Source organism: Anneissia japonica, unplaced genomic scaffold, assembly GCF_011630105.1.
Source record: "Anneissia japonica isolate Jap-2015-1 unplaced genomic scaffold, ASM1163010v1 scaffold287708_len1499824_cov190, whole genome shotgun sequence".
Classification (NCBI taxonomy): domain Eukaryota; kingdom Metazoa; phylum Echinodermata; class Crinoidea; order Comatulida; family Comatulidae; genus Anneissia; species Anneissia japonica.
This window is the reverse complement of record NW_022752295.1, coordinates 688,462-697,760: the sequence shown is the minus strand read 5'-3', so window position 1 is coordinate 697,760 and position 9,299 is coordinate 688,462. Positions and strand designations below refer to the sequence as shown.

The 9,299-nt window shown below is 33.6% G+C and overlaps 1 protein-coding gene across 1 annotated transcript in view; it reads left to right on the top strand.

Annotated features, from left to right (window-relative positions):
• LOC117122269 (palmitoyl-protein thioesterase 1-like) overlaps positions 1-8,581 on the top strand; it is a 10,527-nt gene extending 1,946 nt beyond the window's left edge. The window contains exons 2-11 of the mRNA XM_033267806.1: positions 1,944-2,053; positions 2,623-2,750; positions 3,215-3,285; positions 3,616-3,703; positions 4,728-4,742; positions 4,989-5,079; positions 5,409-5,507; positions 5,787-5,858; positions 6,980-7,105; positions 7,624-8,581. Of these exons, the coding sequence (XP_033123697.1) occupies positions 1,944-2,053; positions 2,623-2,750; positions 3,215-3,285; positions 3,616-3,703; positions 4,728-4,742; positions 4,989-5,079; positions 5,409-5,507; positions 5,787-5,858; positions 6,980-7,102 (797 nt within the window). The 3' untranslated portion in view covers positions 7,103-7,105; positions 7,624-8,581. The remainder of the gene's footprint in view (positions 1-1,943; positions 2,054-2,622; positions 2,751-3,214; positions 3,286-3,615; positions 3,704-4,727; positions 4,743-4,988; positions 5,080-5,408; positions 5,508-5,786; positions 5,859-6,979; positions 7,106-7,623) is intronic.
• The last annotated feature ends 718 nt before the right edge of the window (positions 8,582-9,299 follow it).

Sequence of the window (9,299 nt, the reverse complement as noted above, 5' to 3'; positions counted from 1 at the left end):
CGGCCATATAATGCAAAACAATTTAAAATTAAATCGGAACAGTAGACTTGGCCATTGTCATTCCTCGCTTGTCAACGATCGACGGCACGAAGAAAAAAAGAAGGAGCGCACAAGTTCCACTAGGCTCGTTCCCACAGCCGTTGATTTTTTCCACTTGACCCGATGTCAAAGGTCATGAAAGCACTGAATGATAAAAGAACTGTACGTAATGATGAAAGGGCCGAAAGGTAGAACTACAAAGCACCAAATGATTAATGATCCGTAAGTGTGGCAAAAGCACAGAACGTAATGTTTCAAAGCACCGAATGTAATGTTAATAAAAGCACCTAACGTAATGTAAAAAGCACCAAACGTAATGTAAAAAGTACCGAACGTAATGTAAAAGCACCGAACGTAATGTAAAAAGCACCGAACGTAATGTAAAAAGCACCAAACGTAATGTAAAAAGTACCGAACGTAATGTAAAAGCACTGAACGTAATGTAAAAAGCACCGAACGTAATGTAAAAAGCACCGAACGTAATGTAGAAAGCACCGAACGTAATGTAAAAGCACCGAACGTAATGTTAACAGGGCCGAATAGCAAATGCGCCGAACGGAAAAGAGCCACCAAAGGCAGTAACGGCGTTCCATAATCAGATAGGTTCCCATCTTTCTTAGCTGTTTTGATGGTTTAAATACATGGAGGAAAAAAAACCATAGAGAAGGGAAAAAAAAGCCTGTTTTCAACATATGTGCAGAAATTATTTTCCGAAATGCGTGGACGGAGGATATATTCCCCACGCAGGCCTAGTCTGGCCTTTTGGCCTAGTGTTAAACTATCCAGTACACTACACTCTTCGAAAGAGAGAGGGGATCTTAGTGTAGTGCCCATATATTAACAGAATGACCCTCACTGGAAGTATGTCTGTGGACTTTCCTGGGTTTCATATCCTTGTATTCACATCAAGGAGTTCAATCCTGTCCTATTATACTTCTTTTATGCACACTATTCCTACAAGTAATTAGTATTTATATGCAGTCAATTAATAACTAAAATGAACCAATGTAGGCCTACTCAGTTATATTCAATTAGCATTAATTAATGCTGTACTCTGAAATTTTAAAAAATAGACTAATATACGTAGTCACCAAAGATTTTATAATTTCCAGATACAGTAGTGCTCTCCACGATTTACACATAGTAATTAGAAGCATCATTGTTCAGTAAAAAGAACATAAAAATTAATCATTTTTGAAAGAGGGTGTCCTAGCTGTTACCATGGTTGTTACAGGATTTGCACGCAGATGTGCTTAGATGTGCTTGTGGAAGCGGTTTGGCGCAGCGTGAAAGGTTTGGTTTCCCAACCTCGAGGTCGGGGTTTCAATCCCTCGCTGTGCATTTCACTTGTGTCCTTGAACAAGACACTTTATCTGCATTGCTTCTCTCCACCCAGGAGTATAAATGGGTACCTGGTGGGGTTGCTTGCTTGTGCGCTGAATACAGCAGCAACACTTAGCATGTGGATCCAATGACCAGGGACAGAAGCGCTTCGTATCTGCAAAGAAAGGCGCTATATAAATAAATATTAGATTAGATTAGATTAGTTAACAATCTTTGATGTCAATGTTGAAAAGTAATCATTTTTGTGTGGTAGCGCCCTACACTGCGTTGTTATAGAATTTGCACGCAGAAATTGCGGAGAACGCTATCTTTTTTGGTAGTCAATTATCAGCCTTAAAATTACTTTCTTATCTGCACATTTAGCTTAAAAAAGCTGGCTGCTGAAATATGTGGTGGCCAAAAAGATCTTGTAATCTGTATATAATTTATACAGTGGCTATTATTACACTACAGTGTAGTCTAAAAACGATTTCCTATTTCTGATTTGATTTTATTGCCCTAGTCCTATCCATACATACAATAACATCCAATCACAATGTATGTTTATCTTTGTATGGTAGGTGATAGTTGCTGCAACCCATTGAGTCTTGGTAACATACAGAAAATGATTGAGAAGCAAGTTCCTGGAATTTACGTCCACTCATTGAGGATTGGAAACAATATTGAAGAGGTTTGTATGTTGCCTATCAGTAAATTAGTAGTTAAAGTACATTACAGCACAATAGTGCATATCTTTTTATTATTATATTTAATAATAGGATTGAAAATATTCATTGTTTAGGAGTGAACCACTATGTTTAACCATGGAGAAAATGTTCTATTTTCTCTATGGTTTAACAGAAGAAAAATTCCTCACTGACTTTTGGCAGAGGTGTACAAAAAAAGAAAAAGAAAGAGAAAAAATTGATTGCCCAAAATGCCTCAGATTATTTTCGGGTGCCTAGACAACACAAATTTAGCAGGGGAATCCACCGGACCCCCTAGAGTGGTGTTATCTTGATCGGCCCCCACTTTTGGCCCCTTTTCGTACATAACAGGATCCGCCCCTTTTTGGTCCCACGTCTGGTCACATTTCATTGCCGCAAACACAGATTTGTACTTTCCTCTTCGCTGCCTCATGCAGCTATTCAATGCAGAATGCTAATTAGGCCTTTATAACCATTGTCTCTATGAAATCTTATACTTTATCATCCTTGTTTGAAACCATAATTTCATGCTGTAAATATTTATTTTCTTTAGGATACATTGAATGGCTTCTTAATGAACACCAATGATCAGATAGATATGGCCTGTGATATGATTGCGAAAGATCCAAAGTTAGCAAATGGTTACAACTCAATGGGCTTCTCGCAGGGCGGACAGTTTCTGTAAGTACAATAGTTACACAAATAGGTAGAGATAGCACCGGATATAGTAACTTGGGGCATGTTTGTCTGAAAACAAATATTTAATCTTGGATCTATAGAAAATGGTATTATTTAAAATTATATTTTAGTTGTAGAAAATACATAATTCAGACAATGTTTAACACAAATTTGATTCATTTATTGGATTTTATCTAATTTTTAGCCAACGAAATTTATTCTGTGTTGAGCAAAATGCATTTATTGTTTATCATGGTGACTGATCAAGTTTTATAGTTTTACATGAGTTCCATAATCTTTCTACTTTTCAGAGAAGATTTTCACTTACCTTTTTATTTTCTTTTTTTGGTGATTTTTTTTTCAATTTTTCATCCTTGCATTTCATTATTCTTATACTGTTGTCTTGGATTTGTTGAATGGAATATTAATATTTTATTACGTAATAATGTTTCTTTCAATCTATTTAGGCGTGCTGTGGCACAGCGTTGCCCAAAACCACCGATGCATAACCTTATTTCTGTAGGAGGTCAACACCAAGGTATGTATTAATAAAAGTTGTTCAGAATCGTGGAATTTTTATACTTGTCATAATCAAATTGAAGAGAAGCAGCATGTGTTGCCGTGGTAAGGTAGTTCGGGCTACCAATCAAAAAAAGGGAGCTCAATTATGTTTCTGTCCATAGTAACACACATAAGATATTATTGCTAAACCCTGCTAACCTTTGCAAACCATACAAACTTCTGCCTACATCATCCAACCCACTTGATAATGATTATAATGTATAGAACATACCAAATGACTAAAACAGTAAACAGAAGAGTAGGCCTAATATGATTGATAGTAAACTAAATTTGTTCAACATTCTAGGTGTTTATGGTTTCCCAAGATGCCCAGGAAATAATCTTACACTTTGTGACTATGTCAGAAAACTGCTGAATATTGGTGCATATGTTGAGTAAGTATGATAGTAGTAGTATTTTAAATTATTTTTATATTATATTTATTAATTTTTATTTAAATTTGTCTAACAGTACTTCGTTATTCAAAGTTTTTATACAAGCCCGTAGCCAGGGCGGTTCGTTAGGTTCGAACGAATCCCCCCTTTTCATGAAGTGCCCTTTCAACAAAGGCTGGATAGCCTACACTTTAGGCCTAGCCTAGAGCCTATCATCATTAAAAGTCCTATTTTAATACCTGATTGTTAGGCCTACCTAGTAACATAAAAAATTCAGGCCCCGAAACCTTGACTCAGAAATACCTGTGTATATATATATATGATTATAATACGCTACAACCAACCATACAAATTTGTCTCGGTTCTTTTTGTTATTGATTGTCTTAAGTGATTATAGTATGATACAACTTCCAAAGTGCTATATAAATAAAAAAATAAAGAATAAACCTTACTGGATTCTTTGGAGTTTGTATCATGCTACTGTTGTTAAATTACCAATACTGTAGTACTTAAGTAGTAGTTTTTTTTTTGTTTTTTATCTTTTCCCAGCTCAAAAAATTACCTCTTTAATATATACATTTTTTTTAATGTATGGCCTCTCAAATCAATTAAAGTAACACCTGTAAATGCTTAGAATGCTGGACCCCCACCGGGGTTTTGGCCCTGGACCCCCCGGGGTCCAGCCAGTGGTGCTCACAAGTGCCCTTTCAGTATCAAAAAGAACCCCCCTACCAAAATCCTGGCTACGGGCTTGTTATAATGTACTATTATTTATTATTTTTATGAAGCAACCTGATAATCTAGTGATGAGTTTTCAAGATTACCAATAATTCTCAATTAATTTTAATTAAGTCTTTAGTTCCATACATTTTTCATAAGTTACCTTGTAAAAGTGTTTGGGTCATATCAAACTTTTAAATGTAAGTTTCAACCCTTGCCTGCAATGTGTCCTATTTTTACATGCTACATAATTTAACAAATAACTACATTACTCATTTATCATTATATTTTCTTTATATTTCAGATTTGTGCAAGAGCAGTAAGTTTTAATAACATTGTTTTTACTCATTAAAATTTTTTAAGGTAAACCAAAATGTATCATATATAATTCAGTATACATAAATAGAAACCAAATGAAATTATTTGAGCATTGTTTTTCCAAAGATATAAATATATAAAATGAAGGATTAGGTACAAATGATGCACTGGTCTGTGCAGTTGTTATTATTATTATTATTATTTCAAACAATATGAACTTCTAAATACACTTCTGTTATGATTTTAGTATAGTTCAAGCTCAGTATTGGCATGACCCTTTGAATGAAGAAGAATACAAAAAAATTAGTATGTTCCTTGCAGACATTAACCAGGAAAATGTGAGTTTTGAAATACATTGCTTGTTGTTTATTACAATTCCAGAAGGTCTTATCCATAACGTCAAATTACTCATTTACAAAGCATCCAGTATAAAACACATAAACATTTCTTTCTTTTCCAATTTTCGATTCTTTTATAACTTTAATAAGCGGCAATTACTGGCTATAGTTATTTTGTAATTGTTGGTTTGATTTGACAATTTTAGAAAGATAAGATAAGATAAGAAAAAATTTATTTCTTCGTCATATATACAAAATACATATGAAATTTGCCTTCCTAAAAATTAAATTCATGGTTTGTTACTTAACATCTGTGTTTTTGTCTTTAGATTGTCAACGAAACCTATAAGACAAACTTGATGCGCTTGAATAAGTTTGTCATGGTTATGTTTTCTGACGACCATATGGTAGAACCAAAAGAAAGTGAGGTATGATATAATTAAAAGTACAAATTTTTCATTCTATTTAAATTTTCCCCAAATAACATTCAGAATCAAGAAGTTAGTATATTGCTAGGCACCATTCTAACTCTTAGTACTGTTTTGAAAATGCCTGAGAAGGTGATGTTAGTGATACGTTTAAACTTTACTGCCTGATATTGTTTTGTTCTTCCATGGCCAACTAGGGTAGCAGTAATGAATTTGCAATCTCTAGAAATAAATAAGAAAAAAAATAATTAAGCACTTAATTCTTTTTGTACTTCACAGTGGTTCGGATTCTACAAACCTGGCCAATCTGAAGAACTTTACAAACTGCAGGACAGTCCATTGTACACTATGGTATGTACTTTAATGTTGTTATATCCCCACAATTCTTACAAGCAATTAATACATTATAAGAATGGAAAACTACAAAAGTGAATTGAAAAAGTAATGAATGAATCGATGTTAATGTAACTGATAATTGAATGGAATATTTTTCGCTTTATCGTCTAATGAATTGCTTTTAAGTTGTACAGTATTTTTGCTGTTAGTATTTATAATTGAATGAATTGTAAATATTAATTGAATATATTAATGTAATTGATATTGAATGGAATTTTTAATTAATTGCTTATAAATTATATTTTTATAGTTGGTTTAAATTAAAAATTGAATGAATTGTAAATAATTAATGGAATATTTGCCTTTAATAAATACTGTATATTTGTTGTATTATTCAAAAAATCTGAAATGTATTTTATTATAATTATTATTGAACTCGTATTTATGTATTTACTATTTACTATGTATTATGTTGTTTTGATCTTGTTTTTGTGCTAATGTTTGTTCTTTTGCCTTGGACTTGAAGATCTCCCGATAGTCTTCTACACTTTTGGTAATCCTTGGAGGGTTTTTGTTGTATTTTTCTTTATCCTAAAATGTAATAAATAAAGAAATAAATAAAGTGCTTTAAACATTTTCATTAAGTTAGTTGCTTATTAATTACAACTGAGGAGACAAAATTGCTTGTGACCATGTATAATAGAGTTGAGAGTAGTTCAATCAGTTAAACTTACCATGTGAAATTTCAACTTTTTGAACTTTATTGGAACACTTTTGTATCAGTGGAACACACCAAGGTTTGGGTAATTAATCTAAGACTTTGTCTACACTATCAAATTGTCTTTGACAAAAAACTGTTGTATGCCCATATATAGTCACAATGTGCCTATATATGGTCATGGTGTGATTTCATCATGACCATATTTAGGCATGTCATATGTTTTTGTCAAATAAAATTTGATAGTCTGGACAGGGCGTTATAAACATTGAATTATTATTGGTCAAACTGACCAGGTACATAGATTTACCAGAAATGGCCAATTTCGATCAGTGCTTTAAAAACCATCACTTAAAAAGTACTGTAGACTTTAATATTATCAATATATAAATATAATGTACATGTGTTTGCATCACAGGACAAACTTGGTTTGAAAGCAATGGACACTGATAAGAAACTTGTATTTCTGTCATCACCGACGGACCATCTTCAGTTCACAGAACAGTGGTTCATAGACAATCTTGTCCAGTATATCAAATGAAATGTAAGCAGAATTTGGGGATTCAAATTTACTTTATTGACACCTAATCTACAATCGGAAAACTGTCTTTCCTTTTGAATTTATAGGAAAAGAAACATATGATAAAGTGACAAAGTTTGAAGTAATCTAAAAATGTATAACCTTGGGCAGATGGAGAAGGGGTGCAGATCACACCCCCCCCCCCAATTGAAAAATAATTTGCTGTATTCTGTTGCTGATATGAATTACTGATAAGATTTTAAAGGTATGAGAGTACAATTTCCGGGCACCAGGGGTCCATATTCTCAAAATTTTCATACCTCAGCCCCAACCATGGTGGGCCTGAGGTGGTATGGACTCTCGCACACCCCCTACTGCCAAGTCCTGCGTCTGCCCCAGATAATTACATGTTTATCAGTGCAAGTTTGTATGTATTTATTACATCTTTGCTACAGTACTATGTAGGTCTCAGTCCTGTGATACAACAAAACTCATGATGACTGATATAATTTATTAAATGTAATAATTCTCTTATTTTTCAGATCAAAGCCATTTGAAGAACAGAATCAAGAAAGATGATTAATTTTAAATATACAAAAACTTGCACCATAATTATTCATTAACACTTCTGTTGGCATAAGATATCTTATTTGAAAAATTTATGAGGGAAAGTTTCTTTCACAATGAAATTGGTTTTAAACACAGTATTTGCAATGTTATATCTAATATGTAATATAATCGTTCACAATAATACAGCAATACAGAGTATTAGAAAATGTATTAAACAAATATAAACCAAGTAATCTTGAGTAGTCCCATATTCGGGGTAATATGTTTAATGACAATATGCCTTCATCAGATTCTTGTTTGTTGATTCAGATATGTTACTCAGGGTAGGGTGTAGCCTGAATTGGTATGAAAGTGGAGGTATGTTCATCGGGTGGCACAGTATGTGTCTGGATTTATATCAGGGTTGGCAGGGGCTGAGGTCCCTGACGAGAACAAAGTGCGCGTGGTCTGGCGTCACTCAAAATCTTTTGAAAGTGGTCCGGGGACAAACCCTAAAAAATATGACAATTTAGGGGTTTCAAAGGCTTATTTATTCAATTTTAGAGTCTACTAATTTGTAGAAAGTACATATAATTTTTTTTCTTGGTGTGTGGGGACCGCCCACTGGCGCCACCCGATTTAAATAGACAGATTGTAAATTTTAATAATAAAATTTTTTACTTCTAACTAAATTTCTAATATTTTGTTTATGATACCTGTTTGTGATGTAAAATAATGGCATTGTAGTGCAGTATTGAATAATTTGAGATGTGACTTAATATTAAGAAATACTGATTAGTTTTAAAGACACTTTAGCTTTGAAAATAGATTTAATTTATCAATGCATTATGCGATTATAATGTTTTGTACTGTAGTGTTAATTTCTTGATTGTCCGTAGATTCAATAAATAGTTCTTGAGGCATCATTGGTGATGATATGTATTACCATAATTAATCATCAGTTTTGTTTTATACTGTTACAACGGACATAAAAAGCGACAACAGTGACGGTTGGTACGATGATGATGATGATAATTTTCAATTTCAAATTTATTTCGTGTTAAAATTCATACAAAAACAAACAAAAAAGAAAACAATGAATGAAAAGAGAGTACTGCCAACCCGGGATAACAAAAACTACATTGGGTGTCACTGTCATTTGTCATAACAGAACGCAAATTATTTTTAATTAGTCTCATTGAATAATAATAATAATTATTATTATTATTATTATTATTATTATTATTGTTGTGATGAAAAGTTAACACAAACAATATGGTGGCTAAACGAATATTACATGTAAATATTATTTTTATTTGTTTGTACCCCGACAAAAGATATCGTCTTCCCCGACAAAAGATATCGTCTTCCCCGACGGGGGGGGGGGCTCTCTTATACACATCTATCCCCCCCCCCAGCCTCCCCTCTGGCTAAGTATCCCCCCAGCCTCCCCTCTGGCGCCACCACTGGTGCTGGGACAAACTTGAAAAACGAAGTGAAAAAACACCTAATGAAAGTGAATGTGTCAGTCAGATTGTCAACAACATATTTAAAAAGCTAAACAAAACTAAATCCCCCGTTCCGCAACCATATTGCGGGGAGGGGGTGGGGGAGAGGCGCTTAACAAATTTTGAAACTATGCACCCTAGACAGTGGCGTCTAGTTTAGG